The 16,983-nt window shown below is 35.9% G+C and overlaps 1 protein-coding gene across 2 annotated transcripts; it reads left to right on the top strand.

The window, feature by feature from the left end:
- The first annotated feature begins 956 nt into the window (after positions 1-956).
- htra4 (HtrA serine peptidase 4) lies at positions 957-16,962 on the top strand. 2 transcript variants are annotated; one of them, XM_048187236.1, is made up of 9 exons: positions 957-1,604; positions 4,548-4,647; positions 5,670-5,874; positions 12,482-12,676; positions 12,775-12,807; positions 14,474-14,588; positions 14,667-14,724; positions 14,813-14,908; positions 15,691-16,962. In XM_048187236.1, exons 1-9 carry the CDS (start codon positions 1,196-1,198, stop codon positions 15,854-15,856), a joined length of 1,377 nt encoding a protein of 458 aa, XP_048043193.1. In that variant the 5' UTR covers positions 957-1,195; the 3' UTR covers positions 15,857-16,962. The 2 variants fall into 2 exon arrangements, with proteins under 2 accessions (XP_048043193.1, XP_048043194.1); XM_048187237.1 differs by lacking the exon at positions 957-1,604 and adding an exon at positions 4,143-4,283.
- The last annotated feature ends 21 nt before the right edge of the window (positions 16,963-16,983 follow it).

The following is a 16,983-nucleotide window of genomic DNA, read 5'->3' as shown; positions in this document are numbered from 1 at the left end:
GTTTAAAAATGAAAATAGCAACGACTCTCTGTGAATACAGTAAGAAACGATGGTAACTTTAACCACATTTAACAGTATATTAGCAACATGCTAATGAAACATTTAGAAAGACAATTTACAAATATCACTAAAAATATCATGATATCATGGATCATGTCAGTTATTATTGCTCCATCTGACATTTTTCGCTGTTGTTCTTGCTTGCTTACCTTGTCTGTGCACAGATCCAGACGTTAATACTGCCTTTCCTTGTCTAATGCGTCGAATGGGCTGGCATTATGCAAATATTGGGGTCATACATATTAATGATCCCGACTGTTACATAACAGTCGGTGTTACGTTGAGATCCGAGTGTTTTCCGGAAGTCTTTTAAACAAATGAGATTTACATAAGAAGGAGGAAGCAATGGGGTTTGAAACTCAGTGTATGTCTTTTCCATGTACTGAACTCTTGTTATTCAACTATGCCGAGGTAAATTCAAATTCTGATTCTAGGGCACCTTTAAAGCAAGCAAAATACATCAGCTGTGAAAAAAAAGAAAAGCCTGGAAATCTGTTTGTAATGAATTCTATGTAAAAAGATATAGGCCTATATATATATATATATATATATATATATATATATATATTACACACACACACACACACACACAATAATCCTATGATTATTAATGTTGATGATTATTATTTTAAACCATGACAGAGAAAGCAGATTTCAGTTAATCTGGTTTAAAGGGCCATTTTATTCTAGGACTAGGCTTAATCTCTGTCCAGGAAACCGCCCCAATATAATATAATATAAAGCAAGTTTTGCTCAAGTAGGCTACAATATAAACTAACATTTAAATGTCATTATCTGCTGCTATGAGTTGTTGGGCTGACAGGCACAGAAAGAGGTAACCTTTTGAGCTCCTCCCTTAATTCCTTTTCTAAAGACCCCAAACCCAAACTCAGAAGAGCTGAGTTCCAGCATGTTGTCTGTTCACAAACAGTTGTACGTACTGTAGGAGCCGCAGCTTGAGCGTCATTATATATGACATTTAGGCAATATGCAAAGATTCGGGAGTCTAAACTTTAACATTTTTACTCTGGAGTTGAGCAAGAGGACATCTGCTGACCTTGTAAAAGCGAAGTTTACTTAAAACTGAAATTCCATCTGTACTTACATCGATTAATTCGCGAGATTATCGTTCATCATGTGGAAACTGTTGGCCTGCGTTCTCGTGGCCTCTGTGTTACAGGCGCGTGATCTACGGAAAAGGCAGACATTATGCCCGGATGTGTGCGACCTGTCCCGCTGCTCATCTGCTCTTGAGTCTTGTTACTTCGGCGTGGTGAAGGACAGCTGTGACTGCTGTACGATATGTGCGGCGGGAGAGGGGGAGTATTGTGAGGAGCGCGGACATGGATTTTGCGGTCAGGGGATGACCTGTGAATATCGCACCTCTGAGCGCGGCACGTGCGTTTGCGACTCCCATGAGCCAGTGTGCGGCAGCGATGGGAGAACTTATCCCAGTATCTGTCGACTGAAAGCTGAGAACAGACGGGCTAAGATGAGCGGGATACCTGCTGTCATTTTCATCCAGAGAGGCCCCTGTGAGACCGGTGAGGGGGAAATGCCTGTTTTTAGATGTCCATCATAAACACCTGGCTAACTTGACAGAGGTTATCGCCGTGTAAACGGTTTAGTTGTTTTTTCCCTCACAAGAATTTACTTGCAGCGGATGCAACAATCTGAAAGTAATGTAGCAGATCTAATTAGACGAATCACAGAAAATGTCGTAATAAATAACCCATACCGAACTTTTTGTCGAAACTAAAATATTGTATAAAAATATTTATTAGAAGAAAAAAAATGTAGGCAATATTTAAACAAAACGTTTACTTTTACTGTAAAATATTGTTGAAATATGTAGACCTATTTACAAGCCAAAACTATAAATCGTCTTAGAATTTAAGGGGAAATGGGTATTCTCAGAATTCCCTCCGTGAATCATATTTGTTTAGATTTTGTTTCTAAAAAGATGGATACCTCTTATTTTAGTTTCTTATATTTTGTTTCATATTTATTGCAATTCAGTGCTAGGGTTTTGTTGTGTTTGTAGCCTATATGGGTAGCCTGCAGTTACTTTTCATTAATAGAAAAGGTGAAGATGGTCGAAATCCAAAGTCATTCAAGGGGCATATCATATCAGATATGAGTGAGTACAGCTAACTTTACAGCTTCATGCAAAATTCAACTAAATCCTCTCATAAAAAGTAAGAAGAGGCATTTATGTGATAATAGATTTATGACTTCAGCCACAAACCTCTGCAGTAAAAGAGGTGCAGCATTTCAATTCTATTTCAATGTCAAAGGAACTTTGATAGCATACATTTCAGCATGTCAGTGCTGGCATTCAGCGGTTTTGCATATTGCAGAAGCAGTTGTTGACTAATGTCAGCTCTTTCTTTGACACTTGTTGGTACAAGCCAAATCATGGAACTTTTAAACATCAATATTATCATAGCATGTTACCATACAATACTGTATTAGTAGCTACAGAGATTATTTTTGACATTTTTAAATGTCTTCATTTTTATCATGCCATGACTGAGGGGTGATTTCCACCACTTCTAAATTTGTAACACTAATGCAAGTCGTCATATTGTGTTCTTCTCTCATTCTCACAGCTTGAAATATGATTTGACAGACAAATGTTTGTGTCAATGGTCCCCTTACAGTGTTAATACAAATAGTCCTGCACTGAGAAACCATTTTTAGTGTTTTCTATAAATGAAATGTGCTAGCAGTGATGATCACTGTCAATGAGGTGAGGTTTTCTTAATCCCACAATCCCACTGAAAGAATCATTCCATCTGATATGAGAACAGTGAGGGATTTTCTTTTACTTTCAGAGAAGACAAGAAGCTAATTAATGTTTCAGGATGATAAGGAATTATGTAAATGTCTACTTTTTAAAGGAACCAAAAATTGACAAATGACAATGACAAAAAAACTGTTCACCAAAAAATAAAAATTATGCTATCATTGACTCACCCTCATGTCAGCCAAGTCCATATTTCTTTCATTCTTCCATGGAGAGCCTCTCAGCCATTCTCTTCTATACAAGTGGATGGGCACCAGAGGCTGTCAGGCTTCATAAAAAAAACAAAAAAAACAAAGTGCATATGACTCATGCATTATATTCAACATCTTCTGAAGTCATATGATAGCTCTGCAGGAAAGATCTTAAATTTAAGTTATTCACAGAAAATCTTGCCTTGAATCTCTTGCTTGACAGCCATGGTCGCTTTTTTTCATTTTCATTGTATGGAAAAGAGCAACTTTGACTGTAAATGACTCCTTTTATTTTCCATGAACGAAAGTAAGATGGGTTTTCAAAAGACATGAGTAAATTATTACAATATTTAAAAAAAAAAAAAAAAAAAAAAAAAAAAAAATATATATATATATATATATATATATATATATACAGTATATATTATTCAACTCTTAACTATTGATTGAAAAATGTTCAAAAGTTATATAGAAAATGTATAACATTTTTATTGTTCAAATGATAGATATATAGATAGATAGATAGATTAAGCAGACTCATTTTGAAAAGGTTTATGTTTCAGGTGAACCCCCTGCTTTTATGCATACAAATGTTCTCTGGCTTCTGGCCAAGAGGTTCAAATTTATTTTGTTTTGACAGATATGCCTTGGGATATATGATCCATCTATGAAAACCATGTGGCATGTTCTGTCAGCTATACCTTGCCAAATTCAGGGAACCCCAAAGGGGTGAACAAACAGTGTCACAAGCAATTCAGCTCTGAAAGTGGACTCGGTATGCAGAAATAGTCAAGGGAACACCAATTTCATCTAGTAGTAACATGTTATGTGGATTACATAACCTTTATCTTGTGCTTTGTATACACATCCACCACAAATTTGCATTTATGAAGCAGCAGATGATTCTGTGCAGGTATCTTTGACAGAAACGTAAGAGAGAAGATGTTTTAAACAATTATGTCTATATTTATTTGAATAGGTTTTTTAACGCACTGCACCGGTGGTTTATTGTCATGATTTCTCATTTCCCAAATACATTTTTGTGTGTGTGTGGGTGTTTACCTGTTGTGGTTCACCCAAGGGAAACCTGTTCATGTAATGTCTGGACCCTGACTTTCTCTCAGAGGAGCACGGCTGCTGTCAGCTGCCACAGACTTGGAGATAAGCGTGTAACATCAAATTATGCAGAGACTGTGTGACAAGTTCTCCCCCAGTGCCTTCAGGTAGCAGGGTGAAGAAAAGAGCTCCACAGGGCTGTTTGCTTTACTCATAGCTTGTGCCCACGTTACTATTGTTGATGTGCTACAAAACAAGAGCTACATTGTGACATTTGTAATGCATTTTAGATTTTAGTCTTGGGTTGTCAAGCTCTTTTTTTTTTTTTTTATTCAGATGTTTTAGCTTGGTCTATTTTCTTAAAAACAAAAAAAAAATGTTTTTTCTCAAATGTAAATTGTCATTTTTGTGTATTCTCTTTGCTCTGATAGGCTCTCGAAATCCAAGCAGCATGCGCTACAAATTTAACTTCATAGCAGATGTGGTGGATAAGATTGCCCCTGCAGTGGTCCATCTAGAACTGTTTAGTCGGTAAGGACAGATGGTGGTGGTTGTTTAGATGCTGAGCAAAGAGCGGCATGGTAGTGGCTTGGTATTCTTAGCTGGCTCAGAATAAACATTTCATATGTGATTAAATTATGATATATAATTGTTTTTGCTTGCTTGTTTAGACAGGTTCAAAAATGAGAGTAGATTAAGTATGTAAACACTGCTGTTTGGATCAGAATTCTGGTTTACTTGCATGTTACAAGATAATTGTTATTGCATTTTGCATAAGTTAAACATTAGTATATAATTATATGAGAAAATATGAACAGTTTCACCGCCACCAAACATTTAAACAGTTGCTGTATTACATTTCATAACAGTTTAAAAAGTATGTTATTGGAGGTTTGGTGTCAGTAAGATTTTTTTAATGTTGCATTTATTGCATTTATTTGATCAAAAATACAGTAAAAACAGTAATATTATGGAATGAGTTTTGTCATTTAAAATAACCTGTTTGTATTTATATATTTTTAAAATGTAATTTATTCATGTGATGGCAAAACTTCAGCAATTTCAGCATCATTACTCTAGTCTTTAGTGTCACATGATCCTTCAGTAATCATTCTAATATGCTGATTTGATGCTCAAGAAACATTTAATTATTATCGATGTTGAAAACAGTTGTGCTGCTTAATAGTTTTGTGGAAACCGTGATACATTTTTAGGATTCTTTGATGAATAGAAAGTTCAGAAGAACAGCATTTATATGAAATAGAAATCTTTTGTAACATTATAAACTTGTATTTACTGTCACTGTTGATCAATGTAATGCATTCTTGCTGAATGAAAGCATTCATTTTTTTCAAAAAACAAAACAAAAAAAAACCTTCAATAAAGGAGTATTTTAAAAAAAATATTAAGTTATTTCTTAAGCATACAAGATGGAATTTGCCTGTACAAAAATGGAAATGTTGTGGTTCAAAACCTATAAATCTCTGTGTAAATAATAGGCAACCAAAGTCTTTATGAACTCATACACCAAGGGATTCATTATTTCCTTCCAGACTACCGTTTTCCAACCAAGAGGTCCCTGTGTCCAGTGGTTCAGGGTTTATAGTGTCCGAGGATGGGTGGATCGTCACCAATGCACATGTACTGTCCAATAAGCAACGTATCAAAGTGGAGCTGAAAAATGGCATCATGTATGATGCCTCAATCAAAGATGTGGATCAAAAATTAGACATTGCTCTCATTAAGATCGACTCAGAGGTAAGTAGGCCGAAATCTGGTCAGGTGACACAGATAAATAATTAACCAATGACAAAAATTAAACCTCCAGAGGTCTTAAGTGGTCAAAATCCCTTTGGTTCCTTGGTAAAAATGTTGTCTTTGCATTTTATGGCTCAGGCCCACTGGTTTATCATCAGCGACTAGCATCACAGCTGCTGGAAGTGAATTAATCTTGGGGAGGCAGTCCAGCAGATGTTTCTGGAGTCAGCAAGGGCTTGTGCCACCAAAAATTAGATTCTCCTTTTTGACATGGTTAATTTGTTTTCTGATTTTCTCAGGAGAAAATTGGTCTCGGTCTTACAAATTCCAACTTTCTGCCTATTTTCGGTATGCGCTTGTGACTATGCGAGATAACGTGTCTATTTTGCACTGACAGCCTGCCTTTGTGAACAGGACCAGCACACAGCCCTGAAATATTTGACAAAAAAAAATAAAAATAAAAAACACCCAACCAGTAAAAATGGCCTTTCAGACTGATTTTGAACCAACTTAAGACCATCTATAAAGACAGTCTTTGATCAGCGGCATAGAGCATCCTCTGCCAACACCAATAACGTCTCTCCATAACCCAGACCATGGCAACAGCATGTAGCACAATGATTGGTAATCGCTTTAATTCAGTCCCAGACTGTGTACGGCTGCCTGTGGTTTCAGAAAAGTGGAGGAAAAGTGCTGGGGAGGCAGATGGCAATCTGTTATTTTGCAGTGCTCAGGCCCCCAGCAGTAGCCTGCGGAGTCAAGGTTGGGACAGAGCGTAAAGATGTCCTGCTCTAGAAGCACTGGTAATCAAGCCTGGTGCATCAGCCTGAAGTCATAAAAAATGTACCCTACAGAGCACAGGCAGGCAGGGACAGGCTCAGGCCCAGACTGGCTGCTGGCTTCAAACATTTCACCAAAACTTGTTAGACTTCTCTAAAAGTGAGACGGCACGGAAGATAGTAGTTGCTTTTTGTTTTTCCTTTACAAGACTTGTGACTAGCTATCTATCTAAAGGCTGGAATATACTACATGACTTCTGAACAGAATCGGAACAGATTTTAAAACACTAGGCATATACACTTGTCGATTTTGTAAATAGTTGCAGAAGAAAAACTGTGCATCATACACTAAACGACTGAGGATCTCACACCACCAGACTTTCATAAGTCATTAAACAGAACAAACTCATGCAGAAACACATGCTTTGTTGCTAGGAGATGCGAGACAAATGAAAACAATATATGTTCTAAAATCGGCTCAAAATATCAAACATGTTTTAAATCCTCCAACTGAATGGAATCAGACTTTGAACCATCATACACAACACTGTAAAATCTTTCAACTCAAATCTGCAGAACGATTCTGACTTTCGGCAACTAGCGTCAACTTGTCCAGACTGTAAATGTGGGCAAAAGTTGTGTAGTGTATTCCAACCTTAAGATTTGACGCACTGTATCATTATGTGTTGGTCCGCATCTTGTGATGAGCCATTTGTAGAGAAACATGTTGTTATTTTTGATAAAAAAATAAAAAAAAATCCACTTTCAAATTATGTAAATGTTATGGTCCTGGGGCCGTATTCATAAAACATCTTAAGGCTAAAAGTAGCTCCTAACTTGCCGATTTTGGAGAAACTCTTAAAAATAATGAGCGTGTCAGTCCTAATTTTATGACTCCTAAATTTTTGCTCTAAGGGTATTTCATAAAGCATTTTAGTGCTAAAACTAGCTCCTAAATCCGTGAAACGTTAGGAGTAGCTAGTCAAGAGGACTCCTAAGCCACTAAGACCAAATCAGGAACAATCCTAATGGCCGTTGCTGCCAATCCCTCTCAGCAATCCGCCCAAAGACACTGTACACTATTGAGGCAATTGCGATAGAGCCTTGGGTAATGGACCTTTTCTTCATAAATGCAGTACATATTTTGATTTATAGATTTGAATCTATGATAAAACGGCAAAAATACATCTTTAATAAATAAATAAATAATGTCCGATTACCTGTGGCAGTTGTTTTCACGAGTTCACTCATACAAATTATCGAATAGAGTAAAAAATAGTATTTGGTCTGTTGTCCAAGGGGATTGAGGACTCCAAGCATGGAATTTTGCCCAAACCCAGAGTACTCCCCCGTATCCCCAGCTGAGAGTAAGGAACGGGGTGGCGGAGGGATGCAGAAAACTGTCGAGGTAACTATAGGTGAGTCGGCTCTCGTCTGTGTATATATATACCTCCTCACGAGCTGATTAGATAGACCGTTTCAACGTGCTCCTCTCAAACTTTGTTTATCAAACATAATTTGTTACTTGAATTCTGCAATCTCTCGAGACGCAGACATGTAAGAGGCTGACAACTAGCTGTGCATATACTAGTTTCATGAGTTTGCTGCCCGTAAAATCTTAGCGTAAGTGGTAAACAGATTTGGCTTGCTGTCTGCTATAGAGGGGCTCGGAAAGAATATCCTACTCGAGCTCTGATTGCCCCCCTATAACATGCAAAAATAAGTACAAAAGGAGGAGAAGGGGAGGAGGAGGGATGCCAAAAGAACTAACAACAGGAAGAGGTAAGATGCTGGTTTTATACCTTGGTATTCATTGGAAGATTAGATGGGCGTACTCCTCCTGAAATTACGTTTATTAACTTCACTTAATTAGTGACACTTAGCCTACATTTTAAAACTGTGAATATGGCAACATTTTTATTAAAAATCTTTATTGGAATATGGCAACATTTGTATTTTAAAATGGAAACATGATACCTCATTCTACAATATTTCTATAATTAAATCGCTGACAGAGCCCTTACTCTTAGCTTAAGACCTCTGTCTATTCCTTAGTAAAAGTTAGTCTCAGCAGTTTTGTGAATAGGTTTTAAGAGTATACTCTTAGCTAAGAACTTTTACTGCTATTTAGGAGAACTCTTAGTGGTAAGATAAAATGATTTCTAACAACGATGAATCAGCCTACAGAGTGGAAGTACAGAACTTGGTAAGCTGGTGTTCAGAGAACAACCTGACCCTCAACACAGAAAAAAACAAGAAGCTTATTATCAATTTTGGGAGAACACAGAATCTTGAATATTCTCCAGTCTTTATAAATGGGACAGAGTGTAGAGAGTGTCCAGTTTGAGGTTTCTGGGCACATCCATCTCAGAGGTCATCACATGGTCAATAAACACTACTGCATTGATTAATAAAGCACAGCAACTACTGTTCCCTCAGGGAAAAGGGGGTTACATTAGTAACCTAAATGTTTTTCTTAAAGGATGTTAAGGAAAGCTAGTTTGCCCCAGCAGATGCTGATCACCTTCTATCGGTCTACTATAGAGAGCATTTTAACATACTGCATCCCTGTGTGGTTTCTAGCTGCACAGCTAGTGATAGGAAATCACTCTAGAGGATTGCCCTGCAAGCACAGAAGGTAATCGGAGTTGAACTACTAGTATGGCAAAAGCTATCAGCATCTGTAAGGGCCACACACACACACCCATGCCATCACATGTTTGAACTACTCCCATCTGGCAGACGTTTTGTGCCCGTACCTCAAGATTGAGAAATAGGCTTATTCTCAGAGGTATAGATGCTCTGAACGAAGCCAATAAGCATTCTTTGACTTCTGTAACCTTTTATTTGTTTGAAAAAATTAATGGAATGCATGGAGACTGCTAAACATTGTTACAGGGGTATTGTCTGCACAAATTATGTTTTATTAGCACGTTCAGATAATTAACCATATTAACACGGGAAAAGCACATTCTGTTAATCGTCTCAATTAGCAAGATGAGAGGTATATATACAGCAGACTTACCTCTGTTCCATGAACGTTTAACAGCATCCCTCCACCACCCCATCTCTTCACTTTTAACTAACATCCCAACCTGGGTTCGGGCCAATTCCGAGCTTGGAGTCCTCCCCTCAGACAGCACACCAAATATGCATAACCTTTACTCTATATGATTATATGTAAGTGTGAACTCGTAAATTAATATTGTTGACATTGTTTTATACTTTTTGTATGGTGTATACTGGCTATACTGCTATTAACTATTGTCACTATCTTTTCCACATTGGACTGATTATATATTTTTAGGGCCCGAGAACCGATGGTGTGATTGTAATTGCTCAGCCAATTATTTTTCTTCTCCGAAATGAATCACATTTTTGAGGGCCTAAACATGCTCGAAAACTCATGAAACTTTGCACACGCATCAGAAGTGGTGAAAATTTACAGCTGATGTGGGTTTCAGAATTAGGTGTGGTAAAATGGCTCGAATGCGCCACCTACAAAATTTAAATTGAGCGCCCTTTGCGCTACATTTCACGTACAGTTATGAAATTCGGTATGTAACAGCCCAATACCTAAAAAAAACAAAAGCCCCTGGGTTCAAAATCTGTAAACCCAACAGGAAGTGAGATATTTTTAGTTTTCTCTGCAAAATTTTGGCAGTTTTTGCCATTTCCAGATGTACTTTAATGAACTCCTCCTAGATCTTTAATCAGATCAACATCATATTTGGTTAGTCTAATCTAAAGGCCTTTGCGACGTTAAATTGCAAAGATTTAGAGTTTTCACTGAAGGGCGTATCCGATGAAATTTGATGTTTCGCCATGAAACAGGAAGTTGTTGTAACTCGGGCATCCAATGTCCGATCTGCCCCAAATTTTACATGTTTGATAAGAGTCCTGGCCTGAAGACATCTACATGGCAATATTTAGTTACGGTCATAGCGCCACCTTCAGGCAACAGGAAATGAAATGTTTTACATTGTGATTAACTCCTCGTAGAGATTTAACCAGATCAACATCATATATGGTCAGTCTAATCTTAAGACCTTAATGATGTTAATTTGCGAAGATCTAGAGTTTTCTCTGAAGCGCATGTTTGTGGGGGCCTGACATAAGTCTGATGTTTCGCCATGAAAGAGGAAGCATACAGTGTCCGATCTGCCCCAAACTTCACATGTCAATCAATCAATCAATCAGTCAATCATTTATTTATAAAGCATTTTAAAAACCGCAAAGTATACCAAAGTGCTGTACAAGAAACATTTAAATACATACACATAATACTTAAAATAATAATAATAATTAATAAGTAAATACCTATAGAACTACACATCAAATGCCTGTGAGTACAAATAGGTCTTAAGACGTGATTTAAACATCTGCAGTGAGGTTGAAGAACGCACAGAGAAAGGAAGATCATTCCATAGCCTAGGAGCCACAACTGAGAAAGCGCGATCACCTCTATACTTAAGACGTGTACGTGGTACCATTAGCGTAATCTGCGAGTTAGATCTTAGCGATCTTGAGGAAGATTGAATTTTCAATAAATCCTTAATGTACTCTGGGGCCAAGCCATTTAAGGCTTTAAAAACTAATAACAAAATTTTAAAAACAATCCAATCCAAATTTTAAAAAACGTGTGATAAGAGTCCTGGCCTAAAGACATCTATATGCCAATATTCAGTTAGTCATAGTGCCACCTGCTGGCAACAGGAAATGGAATGCTTTACACTGTAATTCGCTCCCAGAAACACATTTAAACATGCCACAAACATACTAGAAACATGTTAAATCACGCAACACTTGGCTGAGTGCTAATGTATGCGATTAACGCCACAAAACAGGAAGTTGTTGTAACTCAGGCATACAATGTCCGTTCTGCTCCAATCTTCAAATGTTTGATAATAGTCCTGTCCTGAAGACATCTACATGGCAATATTCAGTTACAGTCAAAGCGCCACCTGTTGGCAGAAGGAAGTGTGGCGCTTTGAAATGACTTGGCCATAATTTTCCTGTATTTACTCGCTTACATGCATGTCGCCCACTGTTCACTGTTTTCATAGGGCCAATGGGTGGCGGTGAGCCCGGGTGCGAGCGCCCTTTCATCGCTGCTTGCAGCTTTAATTTTAAATTGTTTTTTTTATTTATTCGATTTTTATAATATATTATTTTATTAAAATGTTTTGCTTAGTCTTATTATAATTCTTACCATTATTCTTATTATTGTATTACTGCATCTAATGAAGCTGCAGGTGTAATTTCATTGGACAGGTGCAATGAGAGTTATACGCATGCAATGACAAAGAAATTCAATTCATATGTTATTATTAAAATTCAAACAATAAATATAATTTTGATGCTCTTTAGTATAGTGTGACAGATCACTGTTATCAACTTTATCTTTGATTTTCATTTAAATATAACCTTATTTTTACTTCAGTTTTAATTTTTAGTAATTTTAGTTCTTTAACTTAAACTTTTTAATTCAGTTATTTGCCAAGGCAGCATTTCTAACTGTTTTATTGCAACTTCATTTCTATATGCGACATTTTAACAAATATTTGTAATAGTTTTAGTAACAATAATGGCTTGAATAAATCTAATTCAGTCAAAAAAGTCAGAAAATTGTTTGTAATCTTTAGCCATTTTCTCAAAAGTTGTTATGACAGCCACTTAAAGATATAGTTTGTGCACAAAACTGTTTCAGGGTCAAAACAACTCAAAATTAGCAGAACACATTTGTTTTTACAAAAATGAGCAGGCTGACAAAATATGTTTTGAGGAATTAATGAAATACAGTATGTCTATGTCTCTCTTTTATACAGACTCCCCTGCCTGTGCTTTTACTTGGTCGTTCATCAGACTTGAGGCCAGGAGAGTTTGTAGTGGCCGTGGGAAGCCCGTTTTCCCTTCAAAACACAGTGACCACCGGAATCATCAGCACTACCCACCGAGGAGGTCATGAACTTGGCCTGCAGAACTCTGATATGGAGTATATTCAAACAGATGCCATTATAAATGTAACCATTCTACAGATAGACATCATTGTCAGTATAGACAGTTTAACTGTGTGTTCATGTAAATGAATAGAATATAATTTTTTTTTTTTCTTTCACAGTATGGCAACTCAGGAGGCCCCCTTGTCAACTTGGTAAGAACCATATATTCTCCTGTCTCTTATTCAGCATTAAATATATTTTGAAAATCATCCTTTCTCTCAGCTTCTACAGATCTTGTGTATCTTTATTTGTTTCAGTAAAACTTCCCCCAAGGTTATAACTCTTGGTTTTATTTGTTCATCATTCAGTGATGGTATTCATGGTTCATTACTGTGCAGCATCTACTATTTTTATGCCTGCTTCCATCTGGAAATTTAGTATACCCTGAGCAAATTACCTGCGGTGGTTTATATTATTCTATTGATCTTTGTAAAGGAAAACGCAACATGTGTCCTTGGAGAAGCCTCGGGCTCAAGCATGCATCTGGCTTTGCAGTAAAAAAAAAATATTTCCATTTATAGTGCACAATGGGAGTTACAAGTAAAAAGCATTGCACAGATGCACATCAAACAATGAAACATTATAAGAAAAAAAGCTGTATTTCAAGCTTATATATATACAGTACAGTCCAAAAGTTTGGAACCACTAAGATTTTTAATGTTTTTAAAAGAAGTTTCGTCTGCTCACCAAGGCTACATTTATTTAATTAAAAATACAGTAAAAACAGTAATATTGTGAAATATTATTACAATTTAAAATAACTGTTTTCTATTTGAATATATTTCACAAAGTAATTTATTCCTGTGATGGCAAAGCTGAATTTTCAGCATCGTTACTCCAGTCTTCAGTGTCACATGATCCTTCAGAAATCATTCTAATATGCTGATCTGCTGCTCAAGAAACATTTAATGTGTACAATTGTACAAAATATTTGTGTACAATATTTTTTTTCAGGATTATTTGATGAATAGAAAGTTCAAAAGAACAGTGTTTATCTGAAATCTAATCTTTTGTAACATTATAAATGTCTTTACTGCCACTTTTGATTGATTTAATGCATCCTTGCTGAATAAAAGTATTCATTTCTTTAATTTCTTTTCAAAAAAATAAAAATAAAAATTCTTACTGACCCCAAACTTTTGAACGGTAGTGTATAATGCTACAGAAGCTTTGTATTTGATAAATGCTGTTCTTTTGAACTTTCTATTCATCAAGGAATCCTGAAAAAAAAAGTACACAACTGTTTTCAACATTGAAAATAATCATAAATGTTTATTGAGCAGCAAATCAGCATATTAGAATCATTTCTGAAGGATCATGTGACACTGAAGACTGGAGTAACGATGCTGAAAATTCAGCTTTGCATCACAGGAATAAATTACTTTGTCAAATATATTTAAATAGTACACAGTTATTTTAAATTGTAATAATATTTCACAATATTACTGTTTTTTTACTGTATTTTTAATTAAATAAATGTAGCCTTGGTGAGCAGACGAAACTTCTTTTAAAAACATTAAAAATCTTAGTGGTTCCAAACTTTTGGACTGTACTGTATATATATATATATATATATATATATATATATATATATATATATATATATATATATATATATATATATATAATATTTTATTTTTCATAAACTGTTCATGCAAACATCTTTTGTTTCAGTTGTTTAAACAGTCATCTCAGTATTCCCTATATTGTTCAATTAAATCAGTAAACCCATTGACAACTGTCCCTTGTGTGTCTCAAGGTAGCTGTTCATTCATTACAGTGCATTTAAATATTATGCTCCCTGTTTGCGGTTTTAAGGATGGGGATGTCATTGGCATAAACACTTTGAAGGTTACGCCAGGAATATCATTCGCCATTCCCTCAGACCGCATACGGCAGTTTCTTGCAGACTCCTATGACAGACAAAGAAAAGGTTTGCGAACAACTTCTTTAGAGCTGTTTAGTTGTTTTGAACTTGATTGAATTAAGTAGCTGTTTTCTTACACTTCAGGAAGAATGCTGACTAAAAAGAAATACATGGGAGTGCGAATGCTTCAACTTTCAGCTGCGTAAGTTAGACTTTTTTTCCCCTTTTCAAACATTCTTTGATGAAGATATAAAGTGATCTTGATACCGTTTTTGACATTATTGAATCAGTTTGATTAGGGAGCTTAAAGAGAAGGAGAGCAACTTCCCAGATGTGAGCTCAGGAGTATATGTGTACGAGGTTATTCCGGGGACAGCTGCCTCCAGGTAAAGGGATTTGCCTACACCACCTCGTCTTACTCCAACTGATTAACTCAAACCACAGATCTTTCTTCACTCATATAGGCCCAGAGGCCCGTTTCATACCATCATAACCTTCAGTCAGATCAAGATTTATATCCTCATCACATACTACAGGGGCTTTTACACATTTGCCCTATGAATACATTTTTCCCATATCACCTCTTTCCTATGATGACGTTCCTATGATGGTATTTTGTTTTTGTATAAGTGTCCAGCATTAGAAACTTAAACGCATCCAAAAATGAAAATTCTGTCACCGTTTGTGTCATTCCAAACCTGTATGACTTATTTTCTTCTCTGAAACATAATAAAAGATATTTAAAAGAAATAATGCTGGTTAAACATATGTTTCGGTTCCCATTGACTTTTATTGCATTTTTTCAGTTCTTATTGACTTCTAATGTGGCATAAAAAATACAATGGAAGTCAATGGGAACCAAAACATTTTGGGTAACATCATTTTTCAAAATCTCTTCTATTATGTTCCACAGAAGAAAGAAAGTCATACAGGTTTGGAATGAAATGGGTGTGAGTAAATGACAGAATTTTTATTTTGGGGTGAACTATCACTTTAAGTGGATAAATTTGATTCAGCTATGTCCTCTTCAACTGCATTTTCAACTTGAACAAAAAACATTGTTAAAGAAAAACAACCAGGTCAGTTAGCCGTTGCAATTAACACTCAAAGTTTGGTACAATAATGAAGAGCATCACAAATGTTTCACATATTGTGATTTGTTTTGCAGTGCTGGCTTGGTCAACCAAGATGTGATAATCAGCATTAACGGACAACCAGTGCATTCTACAGAGGACGTGAGTCAGGCCGTGCAGTCGGACGAAATTCTCTCTTTGGTGGTGCGACGTGCTAATAAAGAAATCACACTAAGAGTGGTTCCTGACGAAGTGGACTGAGAAAGATCTCTGTTGCTAGTTTTCATCTAAACAATGCCTCTAAACAATGCATTATACACAAACATACTTTACTTGAAAAGGACATTATTATGAAAACATATAGTGTCATGATAAAGTGTCAAGGCCCAGTGATGCGTTTTGATACAATTACACAAGTATTTTATGTGTAAGATGTATTGTTTTTCTGTGTATACTCTCCAAACTGAGTTTGTTACATTTTTGATAATTGTGGTATAGTATCACAATATGGTACTACCATTCAAAAGTCTGGTATTTTTTATCTTTTTTAAAGAAGTCACTTATGCTCACAAAAGCCACATTTATTTGATCAATTTACAGTAAAAAACGAAATACTGTTAAATGTTATTATAATTAAATGAACTGTTTTGTTTTAATACATTTTAAAATGTAAATTCAAAGCTGAATTTTCAGCAGGCATTACTCTAGTCTTCAGTGTTACATATGCTGATTTGGTGCTCGAGAAACATTTCATATTATTATCAAAGTTAAAAACAGTTGTGCTGCTTAATGTTTTTTGTAGAAACCGCTATACATTATTTTGGATTCCTTGATGAGTAGAAAGTTAAAACAGCATTTGTAATAGAAAATCTTACTGACCTCAAATGTTTGTACTGTAGTATATGATAGTGTTGTTGAAAGCACTTATTAAATAACAGCTTGTACTCTTGCAATGTTTTAAATTGGAGACTCATAGTGCATGAAAACATTGATGATTGATGATCTGTCAGGCTGAATTCAGTCATGGTCAACATACACATCACATCTACTTACCTGCTGCTTCCAGTTGTTTTCAAATAAGGAATCATTTTCACTGCCACATACCAGTCAAACAAGTCATTTTATCCATATGATTTTAACAAATTCAAGAATTGTGAGTTGTTTTAAAGCAATAATCTTGGATGTGTTGCAACATATCCCAAAGTGCCCCTTTTTTTCAGTAGATCAACTGTTCAGCAGTAAATAAATCTCATACATAATTAACAAGAAACACGCAAGCCACAAAACATTAATAAAAAGCAAAGTTTGTCACCCAATAGTGTTTTGAAAAGTGTGTGATAAAAGCCATGGGAATTCTGCCAAGGGATGCATGTTTAATAGAGTCTATT

Source organism: Megalobrama amblycephala, linkage group LG4, assembly GCF_018812025.1.
Source record: "Megalobrama amblycephala isolate DHTTF-2021 linkage group LG4, ASM1881202v1, whole genome shotgun sequence".
Lineage (NCBI taxonomy): Eukaryota > Metazoa > Chordata > Actinopteri > Cypriniformes > Xenocyprididae > Megalobrama > Megalobrama amblycephala.
This window is presented reverse-complemented; position numbering and strand designations above follow the sequence as displayed.